General features: G+C 40.3%; 2 protein-coding genes across 7 annotated transcripts in view; one reads left to right on the top strand and one right to left on the bottom strand.

Annotated features, from left to right (window-relative positions):
* clec16a (C-type lectin domain containing 16A) overlaps nucleotides 1–16,078 on the top strand; it is a 37,394-nt gene extending 21,316 nt beyond the window's left edge. For 3 of the 6 annotated variants that reach the window (XM_088008232.1, XM_088008230.1, XM_088008233.1), the window contains exons 15-24: nucleotides 87–131; nucleotides 3,436–3,486; nucleotides 3,599–3,727; nucleotides 3,959–4,079; nucleotides 9,148–9,299; nucleotides 9,772–9,976; nucleotides 11,260–11,430; nucleotides 12,685–12,822; nucleotides 13,907–14,359; nucleotides 15,802–16,078. In XM_088008232.1, coding sequence (XP_087864358.1) covers nucleotides 87–131; nucleotides 3,436–3,486; nucleotides 3,599–3,727; nucleotides 3,959–4,079; nucleotides 9,148–9,299; nucleotides 9,772–9,976; nucleotides 11,260–11,430; nucleotides 12,685–12,822; nucleotides 13,907–14,359; nucleotides 15,802–15,809 — 1,473 coding nt within the window. In that variant the 3' untranslated portion in view covers nucleotides 15,810–16,078. Of the gene's footprint in view, nucleotides 1–86; nucleotides 132–3,435; nucleotides 3,487–3,598; nucleotides 3,728–3,958; nucleotides 4,080–9,147; nucleotides 9,300–9,771; nucleotides 9,977–11,259; nucleotides 11,431–12,684; nucleotides 12,823–13,906 lie in introns of all 6 variants that reach the window. The other 3 variants (XM_088008228.1, XM_088008229.1, XM_088008231.1) reach the window with 2 other exon arrangements.
* Nucleotides 16,079–21,102: 5,024 nt separating this feature from the next.
* On the bottom strand, nucleotides 21,103–23,249 carry socs1a (suppressor of cytokine signaling 1a). The gene is made up of 2 exons (XM_014982688.2): nucleotides 23,028–23,249; nucleotides 21,103–21,966 (listed from the first exon to the last, which is right to left on the bottom strand). The coding sequence occupies exon 2, from the start codon at nucleotides 21,907–21,909 to the stop codon at nucleotides 21,244–21,246; it is 666 nt and encodes a 221-aa protein (XP_014838174.2). The 5' UTR covers nucleotides 21,910–21,966; nucleotides 23,028–23,249; the 3' UTR covers nucleotides 21,103–21,243.
* Nucleotides 23,250–27,147: the final 3,898 nt, after the last annotated feature.

The raw sequence follows: 27,147 nt of genomic DNA, 5'->3' as shown, positions 1-27,147 counted from the left end.
CATTGCTCTGTGAACATCGAGTGGTGTTCCAAAAAAAAAAAAAAAAAAAACAGAGTAAAAACAGAGCATCGTGTTTGTGTTTGCAGGGTGCCAGAGAAGAGAGTCTGCATTTACTGCGGACTTTTTACAAGGTAATTACACAAACTACAAATCTCAACAGCACACTTTTGAACCGTGGGAATACACACAATGTTTTATTATACTAGTGCATTCGATTAAAGACTTGTATCATCTTTATATGCTTTGGATTCCAAAAGGATTATTTTCCATTTTTTCATTCTTGATTTTTGTGTTGCACAACGTGACTTCAGGTCGCCGAAACAAGAAGCATTTAGTATTTGGCCACCAGTATTTCAGAGAAATTGATCTTGGAAGAAAAAGGAACAACAAAATTTCTTGTGTTGCGTCCAGATTAATCCGAGAACAGCCTCATAACAGAAACTAAGTGAAAACCTCCCAGTTTCCATATGATTAGTCGGTTGGTTATAATTGAAAGTAACTCGATCCTGAGAAAAAAGCTTTGTCTTTGCCTGCAGATCAAAGTTAGTGTTGGTATTTTGTTTGTTCTTTACAGTTAAATGTAAAGTTTCATCTTTACTTTCACTTTTTATTTGATTCAGTCTGGATATTGTTCTGCAATCACTCAGATGAGTTGCTTTTCTTTTTAAAATGAAAGTTTTCTTTTGGTTTGTGTCTCTTAAAAAAACATACTAATTGCAGTAAGCCTGAGTTTTTAATAATTAGGTCTTTGCACCAATTTCTGTTAAATGTTACTAAAGCTAGAGAACCTTATCTGATGTAATCTGGGATACTTTTGGAGAACAATGGCTTTCATTGTTGCGTGCTATCAACATTGCTCATCTTTGTGCAATATTCCAGTCATAAATGCTTCGATTATGACACTATCACTGTCTGCAGATCTGCAGATGGTCTGACTTTGACTGACTTTGATTTGTCTATTCACAATTAAGTTACTGATTTAAAGAGTGTATATCATATCTTGCCAATCTTCAGTGCCAGAAATATTTTTAAATCTTGCAAGAATAAGATGTAAATAAATAACTTTTGCCCTTTTTATAGTTTTTCAAAGCCGATTTTAAAAAAAATGCATGGCTATTAAAGCAGAAAAGAATGAACATAAAAGGGGAGAATGTCACTTTACCACCTGGAGACTTCATACCAATCACAGAACAGATCATCTTCTAGACAAAAAAGCCATTCTGATAGTAATATGTGAAATGGGGAGGGGTGTCGGCTGAAAGAATAAATGGAGCACTTTTCCTACGAAGATTATTCATGCAGGAAACGTGACAAGTTCTGTGAAAATGTTCCAATTCAGAGAGCGAGGAGAAGGAAACAAGCCAAGCCTATGAAAAGAGGACAGAAGAGAGTTGTTGTTACAGCTACTACAGACTGTAAACAACTAGAGGCCTGAGGCTGCTGCAGTTGTTGTTGTTTGAGAGCTTGAAGTTTATTAGGGGGGGAAAAATAACTTTTTCTCAGGAGATGCATCTTTTTAGGTAGTGGTAGTGCATCTATTCTATTCTTTCATCTATTTAGTGGAATCACAAATTCCACTAAATCAGTGATTGCTGTCCCACCATGCTCCTTATGTGAAGTTTTAGCTGCAGCTTATTTACCCATTGTATTTTAACCAAATGAATGAGGGACTGTATGGCTGCAGTCTGATTCTATCTGTATTTTAACTTCCATTTCATCCACCATATGTGTAGCTTTAGTTTAGGGACTTTTTAGGGCCAAACTTGAAGCTGTTGTGGGAATGTATATAATTATAGTGATGTAATGGATTATGTTTGTTGTTAGATAGCCACCGTATACTTTTAAATTCCTGAGTAGGGTTCTGGTTTGCTTGCTATCCAAGCTTCTGAGCTAGACAACTTTTCTCCTGCCCTTCACTGTATGATGTCAGTTTGGACCCGGAGACTTGTGCTACCAGTTGTTTTGTCTTAGATGGACATTGCGTGATGCACCCATATCACATTTATGCAGTCTAATCATAATGTCATCATTCTTCAACAAACTTTCAGCTGTGTTCTTGGTGGTCATGTGATCAGTTTTTTTCTTTTACACTTTTCTACATTTCAGTTTTCAGTTCAGTTTTCAATATATTGAAATTGTGAATGTTATTGTTTTTACCTTATTCTTTCAAGAAGGGGAATGAATGTGTCTAATGCTCAGCAGTTGGTTGAAAACAATCTGCATGAGGTTCTTCCTTGTTTCTGTGTAATATTTGAAAGGTGTAAATTTAATTTGGAAAACACTTTGACATTGTCTGTACCTACTTAATCCTTGCCAGGTTCTGAATAGGAGGTGGAATATACTGCTGTTGATGTAACATGGTGATTAGATGAACACGTACTTCTCAGTTTACATATAAACAAGTAACTTGGTGTTCCTTGGCCTTGGCTGCCCGGAGGTGCTTGTTGAAACAATTTGTCTTCTGTCCATAATGTTCAAGTTTAGATGCGTCATTTGAAAGTTGTTTTCCAGCTGCCATGCTTAATTGAAGTGATGAAACTTATAGATTAGCGTCATGTTCTGTTAGAGGAAGAGACTTTTTTTGGTTTTGGTTTGACATTCTCTAGGTCTGAACTTGTAGTTACCCTTACGATCCAAAAATCTCACTTTGTTGTGCTATTGACTAATTTCAGAGCGGATAAGGACCAGCAGCAGGTGGTCTGTATGAGGTGTTTACTTCCATGACATGCGTTTAGACTGCATTCATTTTCCATTTAATCTTATGTTGCTACAGAAAATCGACCAGGTTTGTTCGTTAAACTTTATGTCACCAAATGTTTTCTTGTCTGTGCAAAACCATAATGCAGTCCAGCCTCCAAAGTTTTGGGTTGCATAAAAAAGGTGGAAATGGCTAATTGTGTTGAAGTTGTTCATTCCATCTCAATTTGTGGCCAACTGGTAAAAATAAGGACAAAATTGAAAATAAATTATGGGCAGAATCTCATTTTAACAACTGCAGATCATTCCAGATCGTATGGAAGAAGTACGGTGTCTCAGTGTTTTCTTTCAGGTCCTTCAAAACTGATTTTTCATGGGAAACCGTCAATAAACATTTGCTTTCATCTCTCGATAGCCTAATTGGTGTTTTTTATACATTACATTTGATAAAAATGTTATTTAAAAAAGGCATTCTTTTCAAATTTAAAAAATGTACGAGACGAACACATTATGTAGTTTAAACACAAAGTACTGCATAGCTGTCAGTTCAAGATGTATAGTCATAAGTACAAAAACACTTATCTTCAGTGGACGTACTTAGATCTGATGCTTCATAAATATGGCTGCAAGCTTAGCATTTTAGTATATTGATGGCTTGATGATAATTTATAAATGTCTTATGACTTGTGTTTTCACATAGTTCCTGAAGCAGCTTTCATGTTTGGTTTTTTGTCACAGGGTGAAGAAATCTTTCTGGACATGTTTGAAGATGAATACAGAAGCATGACAGTAGGTTAACCTTCGTCGTTCCGCTAATAATACATTCGAAAAAGCATCATCTGGAAGTTAAACTTTAGTTTGGAGGTGTTTCTTGTCACTCATCGTGGTGTATTTGTCGCAGAGTAAACCTCTGAATGTGGAGTACCTAATGATGGATGCCTCCATACTGCTGCCGCCCACCGGCACCCCTCTGACGGGTATCGACTTCGTAAAGAGGCTGCCTTGTGGAGACGTGGAGAAGACCCGCAAGGTTCGTCAACACAGATGCGTCCGCATACAGGAGCTCAGGGCACTGATTGTTACATTCCCAGGAAAGCAAATCTTAGATTTTTCTCATAAAAAGCCTCTTGTTTTCAGTTTGTTTATAATGTCAGTGTGTTAATGTCCTTTCTGGAATTTTGTTTTTCGAACACCAGCTGCGATTGCTCCTTCAATATATTCATCTTGGGTTTTGCCTGGCCCCTCTTTGTTTCTCTTTCAGGCTATTCGAGTGTTCTTCATGTTGCGGTCATTGTCACTTCAGCTTCAGGGAGAACCAGAAACTCAGCTTCCTCTGACCAGACCCGAAGACCTAATCAAGACAGATGACGTCTTAGACCTCAGTAAGAGTCTCACACTCAGGCTTAGCTTTAGGAATGATGTCGTTAATAAGTTGAAAGTAAGTGAAATCTGACCTCAGAGTCACTCAAGCAAATATAAATTGGTCTTCCTGTAAAGAGGGGACTTTTTTAGAGTTTCCTGCACTCCACAGTTAAAACGCTCCGATCTGACAAACCGCTCGCTGATTTTCTCTGCTAAGGTAAAGCGGCCACTCTAAAACAGAGTGCAGAGTTTACAGATGCAGTGTGCAAAGATTATAACCTGAGCAGTTTTCTTTCACCCTTCACAGGTGTGTTTTGGAAAGTCGTGGTTAGCTCTGCAGCTGCACAGTAATGTGAACCAGTCCTGGTTCTCTGGTGGTTCACAAACTCATATAACATTCTTATATTTTGGCATTTGCGTTTGTTTTGTTAATGTTGAACATAATTGAACGATAACCTTAGATTATAAAAAATTTATATCTGTCTTTACTGTAAAGCTGGTGGTTTTCTTGTGATCATTTACTATAGAAACAATTTTCAGGGTCAAAGCTCATCTTTAGCTTCATTTTGATCTTCTAACCTAATTTTATGGCTTATAAAAGCATAAATATTAACTATTTAGATTTCTCTTAATTTATGTATGTTATGTTATTAAAGTTAAAAAAGTAACAATTCCTCAGGTTTATCAGTGTAATAAAGCAAAACCGTTACGGACATTTACAAAGACGATGCTAAACTTTCTGCTTTTTATGTTTTTATTGGTGTGTTAAAATAAATGACTGCTCTGAGGATGCTGCTGCATACTGTGAAGGAGAAGTTACCTCCGTCATCAGTTTCCAAAGCTAGGAGTCTCGACATGACCATGATGCCAAAAGTATTTATATCACTTAGACATTTCCATGGGTTTTTTTGTTTAAACAAACTTTATTTTATGTTTTTTGGGAGTGGAAGGATTTCATTAAACGGACCAACACAAAGTAAAATATTTTGAAGTTGAAAATTAACTTTTCCCTTTGTTCTTTCCAAAACATCAAAACACTTTGCTGCATATTTTTATTCAACCTCTTATGTCGACACTTTGCAGCTCTTCTATAGCCACCATGGCCTTCTTGCCTGCCTTTTTTATTAGTACTTTCTACCTAAGAAATGTCCAAAGGTTTGCAGTTCTGCCTTCTCTTTGTTATATATATTGAACACTGTTTTTCAAATGGTTAAACGTTGAAAGCTTTGTTTCCTGTGAATGCTCTTACCAGGTGTTGCTTTGCAAGAGTTTTCAACAACATTGGGATTGTTCCATCCCTTTGACTTATATCCATAGATTTGATGAAAATTATAACGAGCATACAGATTTCTGCTTTGAGGATCCGTTTTGAAGATGCGTGGCTTTTGTAGATCTCATGGGTTTTCTTTGGTAATGGTGACTGTGCAATCTGTGTCGTATGTAGGTAGCGGTGGCCTTTAAATGTTATGTTATCTGTGGTGAGTCAACTAGAAAAACATGTCTGGTTGCAGATTGTGGTGTCAACCTGTTGTCTGATAGTTGTAACAAACCAGTGACACAGCAGAGCGTTGTCTGTCGCCACCATCTGCTTTATCTTTGTCCGTTGGCAGTTAGACTAACTTGTAGGTTTTACATTTTTATGACTGGACATGATTAAAAGATACCGTCTTAGGACTTTCCTTATTTCCTTTCTGGAAAAGGAAATAAGATAAAAGGAAAGACTTTTGACAGAGAGATAAAACATTGACCAAATATCTCTCTTCTGTTTTACTTTCATCTCTAACTCAGTGGCTGAAACTCTTGCGTTCTGATTTTTCCAAATGCCAGTCGAAAGAGGCTGTGGCAGATCTGGGTTTTGACAAACCTATGAGGTGTCATGTGGTTTGACTTCCTGGAATTGATGTCACTGAAAAGATGATCTTCAACCAAACGTGTAGTAATAATGACTCCCTGAGTTGCAAACAGTTGATTTACAAAAAAAAATAAAAAATTGCTTTCCTTGTTTGACTGTATTTGTAAGCTAGGTGATTATCTAAGAACACATTCTTAGTAATTGCAGGCGGAGGGGGAGGGTTTTTCCTGGCGAGTGGGAAGAGTAACCTCTTCAATCTCTCACCCACAAATGTTTTTTCTGACCATTAGGTTGCCACCACCTACATTCCACCTCCTCTTCTAATAACATTTGAATCATGGAGCATTTCTTTGTCTCGACAAGTTTGGGGAGTTTTGGAGGTGAGAGGTGCCGTTTCATTTTGGATATTACCAAATTTCTAAAGGTTCAGGTCAGTGTACTGTTTCATAAGGCAAACAAAGTAGCTCAGAGAGTTTTATTGTAACTCTCGCAAATGTGAACAATCTGCTTAAAAGATAAGTGGAGATTATTTATTTCAGATTAATATAAAGTTTGAAGAATTGAACCCTTCTATAGAGAATCACTTACGACATTTAAAGGGAGGGTATGAGGTACAGTTGGTATTTTTGAGATTTATATTATCTTATGATGTTGTTCCTTCATCAAAAATAATACCTTGAGTGCCACTTTGATTCTTTTTCATGCATGTTTGAGACATCCTTGAATCTCCCATGGCAACCATTCGGGGTTGCCTAACCACTTGCTCTCACAAGGCACCGCCTACTTACCTAAAGCTCCTCCTCAGAGCTGCAGTCCCCTGCTGCTTCCCCACACAGATCCTCCAGACCAGCAGCAGCAGCAATTAGGAAACACCGATGGCTTATCATACAGATTACTTTTCATTCTAAAGTCACTAAGAACGACTGTAAACAGCATAATGAAGGAGCACTGTTGTGATGACGTGCTGAAGACAGAGTGTTGGAAATAGGAGTTTGTTAAAGAAGCAGAACCCAATTTCAAGGCAACAAATTACAAAGTTAAATTTCTTTTAAGCTATTTTTCATTCATTCACAGCTTTTTTACAACAAGTATAACAATAAAGTAACAGTTACTTATGGCATTATGTGCCTGTAAGTCACTTAATACAGTAGACCTCACTCTGTAGTCTTGTTGGTCACTCTGTTATGATTAACAAGCTGATCCCACAAGTTTTTAGTAGCGATGAGGTTACGACTGCTATCAGTCGTTCCATCCTCTCCACTACCAGATTTTTGAGGTAGTGTGATAAACCTCGCTCTGTGAGGGGTGAGAAGTGAATTTAGGCCTAAAAGTTGAGGTGTGAAATCTCCACTAGTTGAAGAATCTCTTCAGTGTGTCTGATGTGGCTGCACCACTCCACTCTCTTTGGCAGTGAGGATTTTCTAACCATTAGTGTCATAAAGCGTTATCGGTTCACTTTGTTGTTGTAACAAGTTCCCTTATTTTCCGTGCCAAGTACTTGTTGAATGTGGATTACCCTTACTTAATAGGGGTAATCCACAACTTTGTTGTGATCATGCAACAAAGTTGTCATAATGTATTCACAGCAAAGTTGTGAGCACATTACATCTTTGTGATGAGTTGCTTTGATTGCTCAAGAAAGGATGAGCTGTACAGATACTATGTTTGTGTGAACTTCTGTTGTAAAAGCGCCTGATGTCATGTCGACCTTTTATTTCTCAGAAAAAGATTTTGTATATTTCTAAACTACTTCCTCCTTCTTGGAGAGTGAAGATGTCAAATCATCATCTACCAATGCATGGAATTGTGTTTTACTTCACTGTAGCCAAGTTGCTTCCTTGCCAACTTTTCGTGGCAATAAAAAGACTCATGGAAACAAAGATAATATCAATTAGATGGCTCTAGATTGTAGTCGGAGCAAGCCGACCACTTTCTGTCGACGCTAAAATAAGACACTGGGGGGGTGGTATGGTTTTTTCCCCATTTTGTCAGGGGACTGAATCTGTTGAACTTCCCCTAATTTTTTTTGACCATTTAAATATTAGTATACCCTTGTTACCATTGGAAACCAAGGACTGTCTCTCTCCTGGTGAAGGTACTTTTCACTGGTTTCTGCTTCACTAGGTGGCATTCAGTTCCTGGCAATCCCCTTTGATCTTTAATCACGCCACACGTTTTACAAGCTCATGCATGTCTGTGCTCCACACCCCACCGGTCTAAGTGGAAACACTAAAACAGTAATAAAAGTTTCTCGCTTCCTCTGTTTGTACACTGGCGAGATAAAATCTGATCTCCAACAACTTTTTGTACGGTAAAACAATTGAATACTTTGGGTGGAGGATGAGAAGGAAGAGAGAATTTAATCTTGGAATTGTACACTAGCTGGTTTAGCCTGTTTACGTTTGGAGAAAGTTGAGAGTGGGCGATGTGTCAACCAAAACCAGTGGTGTCAGATCAGGTCATTTGCAGCTTCACTTTGCTGGTTTTGTGGTGCACTGCAGTAAATAATGCTCATATGTGGGCTTATCAGTTCTTGTTGCTCCTCAGCATGTGGGAGGAAAGCATCTTCTCTGTCCTTTTAAGTGCATCGAACCGTCTGGCTGCTCTGGCCCACTATGCTTCTGTCTGGGGTTTGCGTACGCAAATTAGCACAGCATCATAAAGTCACAATACAAAAAAAATATATATTTTACTTTAAGTAACTTCATTAGCCCTCGTTATTTTTGCCCAAAGTTGTTCCAAAAGAACAGGATTGTGTTCCAGTTGTAGAATTAAACAGAAGCAGGCTTTGTCAAGATTGTGGGTTTATTGTCCCTTAGTTTATATTTTCCTCAGCCCTTTTCAAATGTTTTGGGGGTTTTTTAATGCAAAGGCACAGGACCCCTTCTTCCCCCTGCCCCCAGGTTTTTCAAATATTTTTATTATAATATTAAAGTTTTGCCTGTAAAAATGTGATCAGACCTCTAGAACAAGTTAAATTCGTATGTCACAGATGTGTCGTATAGTGAACCTCTACCCAGTGGCTAATTTGTGACATCCCAGATTAGCTTTTTCTACTCTGAACACAACACCACAGTGTTGAGAACACAACATTATAAATTGTCTTAACTAATTCTAAATAAAACTTCAAAGCAGAAAAAAATGGCAACAAGAAAAACAATGTTTGTCTTTATCTTTCAATCATTTAACAGGTGGTTTCAAGTATCCACTTGACTGTACATTGCTGTCTGTTTCAGATAACAGTGACTTGATAGCATGTATGGTGGTTAGCAAAGATGGGAGCCAAGCTCAGAGGTTCCTCGCTGTAGATGTGTACCAGATGAGTCTAGTTGAACCAGAAACCAAACGTCTCGGTTGGGGAGTAGTCAAGTTTGCCGGCCTTTTGCAGGTAAGAGAAAAGTAGTTGTTGTTTTTACTTTGCTTTTTTTTTTTTTTTTTTTGCATCTGTTTACAAAAGTCTTTGAAGTTCATTAAATATTTTTAATTTTCCCTAGTTTGTAGGAAAATTACTATCGTGGACAATCCCATAGATATGAGTCATTTATCGTTTCACCTCACAAATGAGTAAACTAATTTGAATAATGAGGCATGCTTTTTGGAGTTGGTGGATTAAGAATTGAGTTTATTACACATCTATTCTTATTGAAGACGAAAACTAGCCTGGAGAATTATTTTTTTTCTTCAGAAAAAAGGAGAAAACCTGATTTTTGAAGCTTAACATTTGCAAATAACTCAGATATCACGACAAAGTTGAAAAAAAAACGGGGGGTTCTTGGATCTATAAAAGTTCTTCAAATTACCCATTTTGCAGTTTGAAATTGAACATTCTTCACTGTCTATCTTCCTCCTCCTTTTTAAAGGACATGCAGGTGTCTGGCGTTGAGGACGACAGCCGAGCTCTGAATATCGTCATTCATAAACCGAGCTCCAACCCTCACGCCAAGCCCCTGCCGATCCTGCAGGCCAACTTCATCTTCGCCGATCACATCCGCTGCATCATCGCCAAGCAGAGGCTCGCCAAGGGTCGCATTCAGGCTCGACGCATGAAGATGCAAAGGATCGCAGGTGAGGAACGAAGCCAGATATGAAGCTCAGGAGGGAGTCATTATCCACAGTGAAACAACATGGGCTGAAAGGCGTCTCACAGGACAAGTAGCCAGGAATCCTGAGCAGCATAAAAAGCCAGAGAACACCATCCAAATCGCGAGGTATGAGGATGGCAGCATCAGGTTGTACAGGTGTTTTGCTGCAGCAGGGACTGGTGCACTTTGTAAAAGGGAGCATGATAAGGGAGGAAGATATTGAAGCAAAACCCAGATTTTAACAACAAAACTGAAGTGCAGAAAAGATAACATGCCTTGGTTTACAGAAAACAAAATAATGGACAGATTATGTTAAGTCAAAATAAACAACTATATTATTAATAATTGTATTATATGGGGCAGATGTGTGAAAGGGGAGAAGTCAACAGTCTTTATAGGGAAACAAGAAAATCCAAATGCTATATAATGAAGCTGAACTATATTAAAAACGTACTCAATGTATAATGATCAGACTGTTTTGCTGTTTGTGTCTCTTTTTTGTTGTTTTGGATGCTTTTACTAATGATAAACCAAATAAAAGGAGAGCATAAGGAAGTACATTAAATAAAAGAATCTCAAACTTTCAAATATCCACAACAGAAGGATGAAAGATGGTTATATATTCAAAACATGCTGTACTTATCTGCTAATACAGTTTCACAAAGTGTAAAAAATTAATCATTAGGTTCTCATTAAATTAATTTTATATAAAGCAGCTTTCTGTTAAACTATAAAAGTTTTTTTCTGGACCTCCAACATCCATGATGACTATCAAACATGATAAAAGCAACTAAAAATATATATTTTTAATCTCTGTAGTTCACATATTGCACTTTAGAGCATTATTCTCTCCTGTCTGTCATAATTTGCTTTGATTGGCTCCAGTGTTCCTGCCTGTTAATATCATAAGGAATCTATTTGTACTGTGAACACAAATCACTTTACCCAGAAGTGATTTGTACTTCCCCTTACTACGGTCAAATTCTTCAGAAATCCACTCAAACCCAACAAAACAAATAGAAGATCTAGCTTAGTTCAGCAAACTGAGGAGGATGTGACGCCTACAAGAACAACCGCATCTTGAAGCAACAGTTTTGGATTTTGTTTTTCCAGCATAGTCGCATAGAAACAGCTGCGCATTTCTTTGCAGTCCAGTGAAAAATACAAATGCATCCTTTTTCCAACGTAGGGAATTGGCTCCTTTGCCGTGCCGCAGTCCCACATGTTTACACTGTTCTCTCTTTATTCCTCTCCCCGTGCGTTCAGCTCTGTTGGACCTGCCAGTGCAGCCCAGTGCTACGGAGGTGTTGGGTTTCAGTCAGACCGCCAGCGCCTCTCCCAGCGGCCTGCCGTTCCGATTCTATGAGCAGTCCAGACGAGCGCCCAACGATCCCACTGCAAACAGAGCAGTATTTGCTTCCGTCGACAAAGTACCAGGTGACCCACAGACGCTTCCGTCATAGACTGCTGAGAATGAGGAGGATTGTTTTTAAAATGTTTAACTCTGACTTGCTCTGAACTCCAAATAAGTGGAAATCAGTTTGTGATTTGATCTGCAGCATCAAAGTAGAGTGATAATGTTCCACCCTGCAGACATGAATTAGAGGTTTTATGCAGAATCACTGCTCTGCAAATTAGAGCTGGAAAGTCCCCGGTTCTGGGCTTCATTTGATGCAGTACAGTGTAAATAGTATTTGAACCCCCTTGAACATTTGCACATTTTATCACGTTACAACCACAAACTTCAGCCTGAGATAAAGCACAAAGTACGACATAGCTGAAGTGGAAAAGAAATGAAGCAAGATTGCTTTTTTCTTTTAAGTTTTATGCAAACAAAAATCTGAAAAACGAGTGATGGTGATTGCACACAGATATGGTGGTGATATTATATTGTGCAACTCTTTAATGCTGTAAATAAGTCAGACGGATTAATGTGAGTCTTTAAAGTTAGATGTTTTTTTTCACAGAAAGTTTAACTACAACAGTGTTGTTTTTTTTTGTGTCTGAGCTTAATGAAGGAGCAAATATATTACTGCAGATGCTCCCCCAGTATTTTAACTTCCCTTCCACCCACATGTATGACATGTTAGGCTGAAGTAAGTTCTTTGGACCAACATGCTGTCAGAGCTAATTTTAGACAGACTGGATTAAACCCTTGTGAGAGATTAAAAAACTCACCAATTGTGTAAGAAAAGTGAGTAAATTAACTGAATTTTAAATGATACCTTTTTAATCATAGTGACGACTCAAAAGTGCCTTACACTACAGGATTTGTGTAGTGATGGGATGGCTTAAAAGTTCAAAGGCTGGTCAGATGGGGAACACAAATAATCTGATTACTGCCAAAATGCATTTCAAATTTTAGTTTTTTTTTATTCCTTCAAGGTTTTATTCTTAATGCAGCTCTCGGCTCACCACAGTGCACTTTGAAATATCTCAGTGTGTTGCTGGTTTGTTAGATCTCTTCTAGTATCAGACCCTATTCCTGACTTCCTCCTCCTCGAGTTGGATCTGGAGGTTTTGCTAATGCTACTGTTGCCTCTTGAGGATTTTGTGTGTAATAGTAGAACTGGTATGTGCTACAAGTCTGAACGTAAAGGACAAAGATGTAAAAATGAGAATACAGGCACAAGTCTGAGCAAGTGGTAACACACGCAATGTAAACATGTCTGTGTGTCGCGCCCACTGCAGGTTTTGCAGTGGCCCACTGTGTGCCCCAGCACAGTCCCTCACCACTCTCCTCCCCATCGCCTCCCTCCAGTGGGAGTGGAAGCACAGGACGATGCGACTCTGTTACCGCAAGCACTACATCAGTTCAGAGCCCGTCAGGTAACACACACACACGTGCACGCACACACAACCGGATCTCTCATTTCATAAACATGCAGACAAGCTGTGAGATGCACTGATTGGACGTATAAAGTGACTCAATAATTTTAGGAGAACACATTTTTACAGTCGACATTGTGCAGATATAATTGAAGCGACTCGCTTGGAAAGAGTATTTCTACTTCATTACGTGTCGTCTATACATGGCGTACTCATGTCATGTCTCTGGTGTTTCTATGGTGACTGTGCAACCCACCAAAACCACAATAGTTCTTGGTGGTGTGACATTGTGAAAACATTTCTGTTCCCGTGTCGTATATATGCCTGCATGTGGTGTATGCGAGAATGTACACACATACACACCCAGTGCTGCTTTTTTCTACTCTATGAGCTGATTGGTTTACAATGTAAACAAGCAGTAAAGCTGGGAGAGGATGTGGATAAACCAACTGTATGCGCCTTCCAAACAACAAGTGTATTTGCAACCTGAGAAGACAAAAAAAAGAGATTTTTTTAAGCTGTTAAATTACTCCAACTATGAACTTGAAGGCAGTATTTTCAGAAGTCTGTCTCATCTACTAACGCCACCCAGTCACGAGTCCCCGTATCATCAGGCCTGAACTCGCACACCATTTATTTTTTGGCTGTTGGATCACCTGATGGGTATTTTATCAGGTCTCTTTGCATGTTGAGCTTGGTTCACACAAGGACTTTTCTGTGTAATGATACGACACCACAAACCTCCGTTGCTGGTTCCCTCTGGGCATACGGAGGCTGTGTGCTCTTGGAAACTGGATGAAGTTAAATCTGTCTCTGATCAGGCGGTTTACTTTTATTAGGTGCTTACATCGACGCCAGAAGTTGTTTTGTTTGAAGTTTTAGATTTTTCCTCAGAACAGTTGCATATTAAATTTAAGGAAATATTTCATGTGTTGGGACTAAATGTTGTATTTTGCACCAGAAACATCCTTCCTCTGTACAGTTTCTGTAGATGATTACTAGTTTCTTCACTAATGACAGACTTGAGGAAAAAAAAAAAAGAAGAAAGTCTCAGTTCGGCTGTCTATCTTTTGTCATTCTCTAGATGATTGTGCATATTTGGAGCACACCCCGTCCTCATCTTCAGGCGGTGAAGGTGAAGGAGGAGGCGGAGAAGCTCCCTCTACTCCCTCAAACCCGGTCCCGGCTCCAGCCCTGGCACCGAGCCTCACGCCGGCCTCCCAGCCCACCATCTCCCTGCTGACGGACAGCAACGCCGACACATTGAGCGTGGAGTCGCTAACGCTGCTGCCCCCCGCGGACTCCCCGCACCTGCATCCGTACGCTGTGACCCACTCCCTACAGAGACCTGAAGCCTCCATAATGGAGGAGAAGGAGGAGAGAGAGGCTTGTAGGGAAAGAGAAGAGGAGCTGCAGGAAGAGGACGGCTCGCTGATGGACGAGACGGAGACGGATGCTACGGTTAAGGACGAAACTACTGAAACAACTGACTTGATCACACCCACTGACGAAGGACCCGACGGAGCAGACCACCAAGGTGAGGATGCGTCTCTAGAGGTGGAAAGAGAGAGCACAACAGAGTCTGTGGAGACGACACACGCCGAAACAGCAGAGTCACCTGAACTGGATTAAACAGCCTCACATTTCTACGTTCACACACACACACACACACACACACACACACACACACACACATACACACAGAGTGCTGTGCAGCATGGTAGGTGGACTGTCCGGTCCTCGCTGCAGTGTGTTTTCATGTCAGCGTCCACAGGGATGTTTGGGTGTGATTGTAAATAGTCCCAGGATGCATCGGGAGGAACTTCCTAATTTGTGTTTGCACATGAAGAAAGACACTTTTATTTTTCCCTCTCAGAGAACAAAGACAGACACTGGTCAAAAGCCCAGAAAGGCTCAAGCACATTGTTTTCTGAGCACTCGAGTGCGTCTGCTCAAGATTTATCAAGCGTGTGTCGAGACGCGCAACCAGCAAACATTTTTTATTTATTCTGATTGTTCATCATTCATGCACCACATGCTGATGATCAGAGCAGGTTTCCCTCATTTTCTGACACGTTTCAGTTCACATAAAAGGGCAACAGTGTTCACTGCTGTACACACACACACACACACACACACCTACACACACGCACACACACAGCACAGCCTTTTCACAGCATCATGTCAGAGCTGTTTCTGCCACCCTGAACCAGACTTGATTTTTCTTTTCTGTATGGAAAATAGTGTGAAGGAAGGTGATCAGGAGCAGCCACTTGTTCTCAAATTAATGTACGTCAACATGGTGTTCAACTTTCACTCCATTCATTTGTAGTGGTCTATTTTTAGAGGCGAATCACAGAGTGCGCTAGAGTTGAATAAAAACAGCATCTCAGTTCATCCTGTTATTTATTTACTATATCAGTTTAATTAAAGCTAAGTCTGTGATTAAAAAGATAGGATTGTAGTTTTTATCCTCTAAATATCTGGGTTTAAATGGACAAATGCTCTGTAACATCCCTAAGACTTTTTCTAAGTGTGATTGCTTGGAGAGATTTTTCTCGTCTTGTCTGGGTGATTGGTTAACGCTGTATTCTTCTTCTTCCTCAGAACCCATACGCTAAGGTCAAACTGCTCCTTAACTTCCTACTTTAATCAGATGAATGAAGCTGTACTACTGCAATAACCTTAAAACTAACCAACATAAGGAGAGATGAATGTAACGTTTCTCTTTTCTCTAGATTCATGTTCGTTTTCAACTTCAGTTTCCATTTCTTTAGAACAAAGCACACTTAGGCTGTTTAAATCTTTAATTAATCCCTTCTTACTTCCTGTTGATTCCCATCCTTCATTTTCTGTGCCATCAGTACACAATGTAGGTCTTAATGCTTTACTATTCTTTTTTTTTTTTTTTTGACTAAATTCAGAGCAATACTGTCCTTTATGGTCTTTTATGTCTCTTAATCTTTTCATCCTGCTCAGCAGAATGAAGATGATGATGAAGGTGATCACTGAAGAGGCGCGGCACGGTTTGTGGAGTTGAAGGGGGGGTTTAGGAGCATGTCATCATGTGCCTAAAACCAATGGAAACAACCACAACATGCCGTTGGGACCCTCCATTGCTATCTGATTGTAGTGTGTGAGTGTATACGATATGTTTGTACGCTCTGTAAATGCTCCGCGCTTTTAAACTTGTAAGTATTGTTAATGAATTAAAACAGAGGAATAAAGAACCGCAATAAATTATTCTACTTAACAACAGTCATGTGATTCTTTGCAGACGGGATCTGTGTGAGTCTAAACCTCCCAAAAAAAAAAAAAATCATAACTTAACATTTTTATCTCGCAACGTACAACCTTGATTTGTTTGTGGCAGGTGTTTTAAACTGCCACCTGCTTCCACCTCATTTCTCTGCTGTTTTACGACTAGATGTGTAGACCCTGTATTTTTCTTCCTGTGTGAGATGGGTAGCCTGCCTGAAGCTGCGATCTTGATGTGGCCTCCGTTTCTCTGCGGCTGTTGGGGCCCTCAGTCATCTTGTGGTCTGTACGTGTTAGTTTTTATCGTGGTTCCTCTCTCTTCAGGGAAGTCTGGTTGTGTGTGCGTAAACGTGAACAGGTTCCTGGTACTGAAGCGATACCGTGTGTGTCTTCTCTGTACTGAACCACAGTCACAGCATGAATTGAAGTTGTTTGTTTTTTTTTTTCTCAACTGTGGAGATCACAGACTGATGACTTTTTTTCCCCCTCCTGCACTGTTGTGCTTTTGAAGACTTCATGTACGTCACTACCTTCACATGTGGCAACTGGAGGTATGAGCTGTTGACCGAAGATTTTTTGTTGTTGTTGTTTTGTTCACAAGGTTTTTATGCTTCGTGAAAACGTCCGTGTTTGTGAAACTTTTAAATTCGAGAATATAGCACTTCTCTTTACACATAAACCAGTGTAAAATAAATCAATAATGTTTTGCATAAATCTAAACCTTGATCAGGCTGTGCTGCTTTTGCACAAAGCATGGGCATTTATTTATGCATTTTACTTTAGTAAACTGAAAATATTTTTAAATAGGGGGCAATGGGGATAGTGTTTCCCTTTCAGCCAGCTAGCTACCAGTGTGCAGCAACAGGTCAGGGAGGGGCAGCACTGCTACTCTATTCTCCATAGTGACATTTCTAACAGATTTAAAAGCCTATAGAAGATCTAAGGTTTCATCACTCTGGCATCTCAATTTAAAGACTTTAAACCATAAAACCATGATAAATAAACTTTGCAGTGTTGAAAACATTAATTTCTATTATCAGTCAAGCTTCCTGTTTCCACCCTCTGTTCGTCATTATGCTAAGCTAAGATGTCAAGGATTGTTTTGCTCATGCTGTTTTCAAGTGGACTCGCCACAATGTCAAACTGAGCCAATAAAAAGTATTACGTTGGTTTTGTCGCGCCCTGTCATGGTAAACAAAAATTAGCAAATTCTTAGAGGAAAAACCTTTTTGCTATTTGTAGAGTCTTCTTAGCTTTTAAAGAAAGCACAACCTGTTTTTCTTCCACATAACGTACTTTTGTTAGGAATCAAACGGAGCTAGTCACCAGGATATCGTGGTCTAAATAAGAGTGCAGTTTAATATATACTGTGATGTAACAAGAGCTGAGCGATTTTTGAGTGTTTTTTTCCAAGTCTCAGTCAGAATCACTCATTTTCTGCAAACTGTTTGCTTTAACTCTGCAATCACACTGGGAATTTTAGGAGACTGCACTAGAAGGAAGTGAGGGAAATGTGGGAAGATCGTGACTAAGGAGTCTTCAGGGAATTTCTAAAACGTTTCTCAATACAAGGAAGACTGTTCTGTTCTGTTGCCTCTTAGAGCCAGGGCTGCTAACCTCTGCACAGCGACTAATGAATAACCACTAAAGGAACAAGTCAAGAAGTTCAGTTTAACTTCAAGGCCTCTCAAAATGTCGTAAGGTTGTCAGGAATCCAAACTCGACTCATCTCACCCGTATGGAATGTCAAAGTACGCCTTGCTGTTCCTCCTCACAATGCCTGCTTTCTCTTCATGTTTTTAGAGACCCATTGTTTTTTTTTTTGTGTTTTTTTTTTTTTTAATGGCTGCTGCGAGTTATGGAATAGAAAATATAATTCCTTAGAAATCAGCTGATGAATACTGAGTCGCAGAACACCTCACTTCGACTTTCACTTCTCAAAATAATCTGGAATGTCCTGAAAACAGAAGAGCTGAGTTGAACCGAAACGCATAATTCAGTCGTCACCAGACTGGCAAGACGAACTCGCACCTTGACATCATTTTTTTTTATTTTATTCTTTTTACTGGGATATTTCAATTATAAGGAAACAGGAGAGAATTGACAGTGATTACATTTCGGAAGCAACATTAACTGCTCGCTTGTGTGCTGTGCCATGTTGTCTTCCCTAATCGGAGAAGATTATATCCTCTAACTAGTCTGGATTTACTTGAAAGAAACTTTTATATTCGGTATGACTCACCTGAGTGTGTTTGGCTAGATTAGTCTAGAACCAAAAGTGTTTGTAAAAAATCCCCAGAAGGTCACAAAGCCTCTTGGTTTAGATTTGGTTTCAGCGTTGGAGGCCTGGTTTGGTATGACTGAGAGTCTGACAGCTAGGCAAGGTCAACTCTTAAAGATTATAAAATTGAAGCTTACTTCACTAAATGTGACGCATATACTCTCACAAATGTCATGGGTGTGGAAAAAAAAATTAATATTTGAGGTCTAATCTTACAAACCCGCAGCGTCTGTGTGACTTTGACCAAATCAATAACGAAAGGGCGCTTTGACCTTTCCAAAACCGTCTTAACGGAGACAAGACACGCCTGCTGTCAACTAGAGGGGTTTTTGTTTTTTTCTTCTTCTGTATTTGCCTTTAAATCACACACAGAACCACTAACCTCTAAAGACAAACGCATTTCCTTTCAAACCCTGAATGCCAAAAGTGAAATTGTCAAGCGTGTGAGGTGATGTCACCTCTTTCTCGTGTGCCTGGTACTTTACCAGGTGTTGGAAATGACATTACATGAAATTTCAGCTGCTGTCAACATTCTGCTTAAATTCTCTAGAAATGTTTTTTAATCATTAGTATTATTTTAAATTTGCATCTGATCTCAATCTGGGTGTAGCTACTTATTAACAGTTACATATTAACACATGAAACGAGGTCATGATTCCTGTTGGGAACAACAGTCTCCAAATCAAAAATGCAGTCGTGAACCTTGGTTTCGATGCCCAAATCCTTGTTATCTGTTGTCAACAAAGGGCCTTCTTTAGAACGAAGAATGAAAGGACAAGGTTCAAATAACATTTTGCTGTCCACAGCAGCTTTTCCGCCACTTAATCCTCTGCTGCTGATAAGAAACGAGTTGACAGTGAGAAATCAGCAGACGTCCATACGTAGTACTACTGCATGTTGGCAATCTGAATAGGTTGAAATCTAGTCTATTCAGGTATTAGCAGAAGCCTTGTAGTCTTGATAATTGGACATAACATACTGGGGGCGGTGGGGGAGTGTTTATGTTGGCAACCAGAAACTTCTCAAAGAAAAAAAAAAAAAAACAACTGGACTCTAGTGAAATATATCATCACCAAATGACCAAGGAAGAGTGAGCATCACGTCCAGTACTGTTGGTATTAGTCTTTTTTTGTTGTTGTTGCTTTGTTCATTGCCGTGAGTTTGAAGCTTACCGGACAATTTCGCAGAAAAGAAAACTTTGACTCCATTCGTCATACAACTGACAAGGTTGAACAATGGCTGTTTGCACCTCTTCTGTTCAAACAAGGAGCAAGCTTCCTGAAAGTCTACAGGAAGCTTTCGGTTTGAGCTCATGAACACAATGACGCTGAGCAAGAGTGAGTAAAGCTTCTGGTAAATCTTCAAACCTTAAAGGGTAACCAGTCGCACCCACTGAGCAACATTTATTTTTGAATGAAACGCTGTCGAGTCGAGGCTGAAGCCGGACTCTGTTTTAATTCTACAGGCAAAGCGAAAGCGTCGAGTAATCCCACTGCTCCAACGTATCCATGTGTTCTTTGAACGGACACATCCGTCATTCCAGACGGTTTAAAACCCGAGTCTTCTTTTAAATGTGACACCTCATGTTTACCCTAGTCTGTCTGTACAAAATCGTTTCACTTTGTTTTTACTTTATGACTTTAATAATCCACACTCTGGGTTTATTGTTTTATTATTTAAAGTTCTAATGTAAAACTTGAATTCTGCCTCCAAAAGTGATCTCGATCTGCATGTCAGTCTAACCAATAAGCCTCAAAAATATCCCACTTCCTCTTGAAGAAATGTTAATCTGTCCGCACACATTTATAGATTTACTATCACAGACGTCGATATGTGTCATCTCGTCCCCTGGTTCTGGTAAGTGTGTTTATGTACGTGTAACACTCCATTTACTACCAAAGTAACCCCACCCACCTGTCACTTTGCCCTACAGAGATGAGTCAGTGCGGTGGCAATACTGTACACAACCTTCCACACTTTCTGTCTGTCCTGTGATCCGTCACTTCCCACCTGACCCGCCTGACAAAAACTTCCATTACAAGACGAAAAAGCAGCAGAAACCCGTCGAAAGAGGAAGGAAAAGCAACAGAGGTTCACTTAAATATAGTTTATTTCAAACATCTTAAAAAACAGTGCACAAGTATAGAAAATGCCAAATAGATTCTATAAAACAAGCTGAATCAAAAAATCGGCTTGGCAGAGGCATGTAAATAAGAGGTGACGAGCCCCTTTGTACAGTACAAAGATTCATCAATCATGTCTCCAGCTCTGAATGACAAGATTTCATTCACGTCAGACTTTTACCAAGACACTGAGTGGTGTTCAAGCCTTCGGCGCTGACTAAACAGTCGAGGGCGATGTAAACTTTTTGATATTAGAGTATTTAATTCTGCTACAAATCTGCGTGTGACGCTTCAACCGCACCCTCCACTGTGACTCTAAATGTTTCCAAGTCCATTCCCTCAAAGTCCTCCGGCAACACTTGTGAGCTCTCCTCACCGGTGCTTTCATCTCGGTGGAAGCTCCTACGCTCGTGTTGTTTTCTTTTAATGCAGCACTTTTCAACTTCCTATACTTCCTCGTCACCAAAGGATGCTCCGTCCATGTGCCACTGGGTGTCGAGTCTCTAGAGGTAGATGCTGAAATGTCGTGAAAGATTAATGTCCAACCGCAGGCTCCCTGTGCTCGCCTTTGGCTGTTGTGGTTCTTTATGAGCATTTCACAGTTCTTCATCCAAAAAGAGTTTGCCGATGTCATTTGTAACCATATCGTCTCTCCCCTGGATCTGTGACGCAAAGGCCAGATTGCGGTACCGTTACTTGGTAAAAGCTGCCACCTTGCAATCATCAACAATGCAGCCAAGAAGTTAAATGGCAGACTGTTTACAGTTTGTAAGGGAAGTCCAACAGGAAATCTTGGACCACATGTGTGACCGGCAGCTCCGGGATCTTTCCTCCGCACAACGCTACGATTCGTCTCCTGCACAGCTCCTGCAGCGTGGGCTCCCATTTCCTGTACGGGACCTTCAGGCTCCTCTTGGGTGTGCTCATGTAATACTCCAAGAGGGCAAAGAGCGTCGGGAAGGAGCGCTGGTTGCCGGCCAGAGAGAACTTCTGCTGCTTGTAGTCGATGCGCACGCTGACGGGTCCTTTCTTGTCGTGATAGGACAGGGTGAAGAAGACGTCCTTCTGCCGGCTGTCGCGGATAAGGTAGCTGCCCAGCGGGGCGTTGCGGAGCATGCGGTGGGCCTCCTCCACTCCCAGCGGGCCCCAGTAGAAGCCGCTGCGCTCGAGCTTGGCTGCTGTGTCAGTGATGATGTTGCAGTCCTCCTTGGAGGTGAACGTCGGGAAGTGAGTTAGGTACACAGAGCGGGCGGACGCGGACTTCAGGCTCGGATTTGGACCGGCCTGGCGCTGAAGCTGCTCCGATTGCGTCGGGGTTGCTGCTGCTGCTGATGATGATGATCTTACAGAAGATGATAATGGTGCTGGTGAAGCGCTCGGTAAGGCAGTCCGCTCATGGCCTTCCACTGTGCTGTCGGCTACCATCCTACAGTGGAGAGAGGCCCTGAAACCTCTCCCATCTCTAACCACCACACTGACATCCTGAAGGAAACAAGAAAGAAGATGCACGTTAGTTATTCAGCACTTCCAGAAACATCCAAAAGCCTCAAATAACATCTCAAACCCAAAGGCTAAAACCACATTAGGCCTTGCATAGCAATCCCCAAAACTTTTAGCTTCCAAGTGATTTTTTTTTTTTTTTTTGGACATGGCAAAGTGTTATAGCATAAAAATGCATCTGCATGATTATTCCTGCATTTGGTTTCATTTCTAAAGAGGATCCCAAAACCTCAGTCTTGATGATTTGCATTTCCAATTCTGGAAATCACTGTCCAAACACATCAAAGGCCGTGTGTGCATTATGTTAGTCATGTAATCTTTCCACAGAGCGGTGCTGTTCTGCTGTTCTTCATATGACTGGAATTTGTGGTTTGGCTGGTAAACCCACGTCCAATTTACTGTATCCCGGCTCTATCCACACACACACACACACACACACACACACACACATCTGACCTCATCTGTGAATTAAATGTTAAAATCTTTTGTTGATGTTTTTGTTGGAATAAACAAAAACAAAAAAACAACAAAAAAAAAAACAGCATGACATTGGGAGTAATGACCCCGAGGGGAATAGGACAGGGTTCAGTCAGGATCTGGTGGTTGAGATGAGACAATAGTCCTCTAGGCTTGTCTACATCCCGTGTTGCTTGTGATTCATCTGTCCCTCTCTGAATTTCATGTTCCAAGTTAAAGGAAAGTGGTACAAAAAAATTCCAGGAAAATACAATAATTAACCAGAGGAGGTGTTGCATTCATTACTAATGCTTTTGGGATGTGGATCGTTCAAACTTCAGGGACCTGAAACTGTTTAAGGTGTCACTCAGCTTCTGGATGCCATCATAAATCAGTTCTTTGTGTCCATTTACAATAAGAATGCAGACAGGATACAGACCTGCGCAGAAACTGCAGAAAAATCCCTAAAAACGGCCATTTTTTTATTTTTTATCCAGATCATCGTCGTTTTAAAGAAACAGTCCATCATAAATCCCTCATTTAAAAATGAATAAATACTCATTAACATTTTTTTAAAAAAGTCTCACCGTTTTGTTTTTAACAGCAGCTGCGTGTTATGGATCCGCCAGTCAGTAATCCCATAGAGCAAATGCGCCGGTGGTTAAACAAGGAGATAATCCTGCAGGGTCCTGATGGGGACAGTTTCTGACTCAGACTCGGCGTCTTTCTTTCCTCCTCTTTAGTTGTGATTCCGAGCCGTCTGCTCGTCTGACTGCCTGTATGTACGTGTGAATGCTGGTAAATAGTTAGGTTTTTATAACGCCAAGCCGAAGCTCCTCCCACCGTCGCCTTTAGCGGCAGCTCTGCCATTTCTCAGAAACGAAAGCGAAACTCTGCGCTCCGGCTCGTATCCCCGAGTCTCTTTCAATTCTTTTGAACTCGCTCCTGTTTGGAGAATCTCATTTTTAACCGCGAAGCCACATGACAGTGGAACATTTACAGAAACACAGGTGACAGATTAGAGTAATTGGAGCATTTCCTAAACACTCCTAACTTTTGCTGTTCGGGCGCCGGAGCCTCAAATGTTTCTGTTGGTGTTATTGCGTTTATTGCGCAGGCATCCCAAATAACACGGGTGGGTTTATTTCCACATTTATATGGAATTTTTTTTATTTATTTGTTAGTTTTATCGTGCATAACATTATGACAGCCCGGTCATTTAAGGTGCAAAAGTTAATTTATTTTAGGGATTTATTAAAAAGGGGGGGAATGCTATAAAGACTCTTCACAGTGATGCAGTGTGTGTGTTTTAATATCAACAATTTTCTTTGAAAATTGCAATATTGCAAAAGACTTGTAAGAAAATTTATTTGTTGAGTACAGGGCTGATTTTAGGAAGACACAGGCCCCAGGGCTGAAACCAGCTTTGTCCCCCCACCCCCCACCCCGGACTCACACAAGCTTTTTCCAAAACAATCTTTGCATTTATTTTTTTGTGTGTAAAAAATTCCACGCGAGCATGGCATTGTTTCAAGAAATGTCATAGTCGGCCAACATTTTTGCTTTCAATTTATTTGTTTGTCTTTTTAAAGAGAAAATTTGCAGGAAAACTCTTTCACTATGTTGCTGTGTGCTACATCAGATGGCACACCTGGTGGATAATATGACTTTTGAACCTCACTTATGTAACTTTATTGTAATCATTTTCTCACTTGAGCAGCCATATATAATGAGTTTTGTTTAATTAAATAGGAATGAAATGCAAGTTCCATAAAAAAGGGAAAAAAAAGAACTACAGATAAATCAGTTGACTTAGGATGTGAAAATTAAGTCATACATGTGGCCACTTCTGTTTTTTAGAAACTGGAAGCTCTTCTGCAGAACACAACTGAAAGAACACAATCTACCGAAAATATGCTGCGGTGAGTCATATCTCACACTGCTTACTCAGAAGAGATTTTTTTTTAAAAGGGACAAATTTGAGGCTTTTTTTTTTTTTATCGAGAATTTGTTTCCTAAATAGGAATGGGATCGTGAAGCTTTTGCAAAGCACCGGTTGTCTGGTTTTATTGCACAGCCTATCAACTTTCAATTCAGTTATTAACAGGCAGACATGGAGTCATCTTGTCGTCGCCATGTCTGGCTTTATGACGGTTGTTGTCAGAGTTCCAGAAAAGCAAAGAAGATAAACCTGTTTCCATTAAAATCACCTTCTTTCCTTTTAATACTATTCCCCTTTCCTGATTGCCTCTTTGTTTGTAACAGTCTGATTGTTACCATTGGTGAGGCCTCACATAAAAAAAAAAAAAAAATGACTTAACAATTAGTGGAGAAGGAGCATGACGCTGCTTTTGAGCAGTAGCCACCCATAATTTAAATTTACATAATTTGTTTTCTTTATGCATGTTGGCTGGATCCTGACTGATCAGGTATCTGTAAGTACAGCTTACAGGAAGGCTGATCCCACTTTCCGATTTTTTTGTACCACCTTTTAAATGTTCTGCTCCGGTCGCTCGTGTTGTGGTCGGATTCAGCTGACCGTTCCGGAATAAACGTACTCCTCAGAGGGGAAACTCGATATTGTGTTTCAAGAAAATAAAAACTGCGATCACCGATGGCGGCCTGGTGCTTCTCGGGTTCCCGGCAATGTAAACAGAAACTTAAGGAAACACACGAGGTCAGTTGAAGAGGCAGCTCTAGATTTTATTGCTCGAGCTTTTAAATAGAGCTCAGAGTAGTTTTGTTTCACTTTAGGATTCAAATATAGCCCTTACCAATGGTATGTGCATGTCAGATCCTGCATTTGCAGCTCGTACAGTTAAAAACAAAACAAGGCCTGCAACACATTTCACCCATGCTTGCACAATTTGGCCAACTTTTGCAGTGTGCGTGCATGTATTTATGGATATCCAGCCTTCTATGTCATCTTGTTTGGGAGAAAAAGAAACTCAAAGCCAGACAGAGGGAGGGATTTAACAAGAGACATGGGTGCAACTCTGCGCGTGTCAGAGGCAGCTTTAATGAGAAACATCCCAACTGGTTCCCCCCACACCGATTCGACTCCCGCTGCACGTCTTCCTCGGTTCTCCTGGACGCACCAGGGATTTCTGTAACATTGAGTTTGCTCGCCGTGAAGTTTGGTGGCAAAACAAAACTTGTGACTTGTTGATATTGACTACATATAGCCTGTTTTTATCTGGACACACGCGCCTGCACCATAAGTTTCATTTCTGTCAAAAGGGAAGAGACCGAGCAGCAGACGGTGGTGCTGTGTCTAAAGACAGGTGTGTGCAAACTACAGCCACTGCAACCAGGCAGGCTGCACCACACGCTTGGTCTCAAACATGATTAATGATGATTAAAAATCATATATCTGTCTCCTTGGCTCAGTGAGGCATTACTGCTGACTGTCAGCTGTGGCAGCTGAACTTTAGCAATGACTCAGCATGAGCATTCATGAGCATGACGAGTCTTTTTTTTTTTTTTTTTTTGTACAGATATGGTGCCTTGGAAAAGGTTTGATACTTTTTTTTTTTCATTTTGTCTTACATTTTGAACTAAAACAATAGTGTAATTTGTTGGGTGTTGTATAAATGTACACTGTACAGCTATGAAGTGAAAGGATGAAAGTACATTTCTTACAGATTAAAATCTGAATGGTGCGGTGTGCAGCTTTATTCTGCCCCTCCATCAATACTTTGCACGGCCACCATGTGTGGCTGCGTGCTTTCGGAGATACGTCTCTTCCAATTAAACTAGCAATTAAAATCTTTGCGAGTTTTCAAAAGCCTCAAACTCTGTCAAATTGGATGGAGACTTGTCACGGGTTGTAAATTGGATTTAAGAATAGATTATGACTAAACCGCTCTGTTGTAGCTCTGGGTGTATGTTAAGGGTTGTTGCATGAAAACTAGGAAACCGCCACTCTGCTCTCAAGTCTTTTGCAGACTGTCTTGTTTTGTTTTTTTCCCAGGAGTCCTCTGTATTTAACTCCATCTTTCACCCCATTACCTCTGACCCTGCTTCTGCCGAAGAAAAACATTTCCTCGGCAGGATGCTGTCAGCACCATGTTTATTTTCATTGAAAATGCAATGCATTTTTTGTTTTTTGCAAGCTTAGTGACATATTTTTATGTAAAGTACGTTGAATTGCGCAGAACAGTCGTTGTACACAGACGGTCTCTCTGTTTAGAAAACTGAGCGACTTATCAAGATTGCATTATGTTTTTTTGAGGGGTATTACATTAAAGAGAACTAATTTTAAATGAAGGTTTCCGTGATTGTTATTTGTAGCACTATGCATTGTTTTCATGTCAGTAAAACATGCCGGGGGTTGTTACAATGGAAAATGTAAAACAACAGAGTTATTCAAGCCATTGTTTCTGAAAGGCTGGTAATCACCAGAAGGCCGTGAGCCGTCGCACGCAGGAACACAACGCGAATGTGTCACATGTGTGTCTGTCAAAAGAAATAGTAAAATCTTTGTTTGATGGAGGCGCGGCCATTTTCGGCTTCCGTCAGCCTCGTCTGCGTGTGGGGAATTTTTTTCTTCTCTTCCAAAACCCGTACCGATTTCCTTGTTTGACTTTTGCGATGACCTCTGCACAAGGAAAAGCGGCGTTACCACCAGGAAGTAATTGCACTATCTCTTCAGGTCCGACTTGTCGGTCCGTAAACATCAATGTAGAGATGGCTGAGTGTTCCAGT

This window comes from Poecilia mexicana, unplaced genomic scaffold, assembly GCF_051168715.1.
Source record: "Poecilia mexicana isolate PSO_F unplaced genomic scaffold, ASM5116871v1 scaffold_8, whole genome shotgun sequence".
Lineage (NCBI taxonomy): Eukaryota > Metazoa > Chordata > Actinopteri > Cyprinodontiformes > Poeciliidae > Poecilia > Poecilia mexicana.
This window is presented reverse-complemented; position numbering and strand designations above follow the sequence as displayed.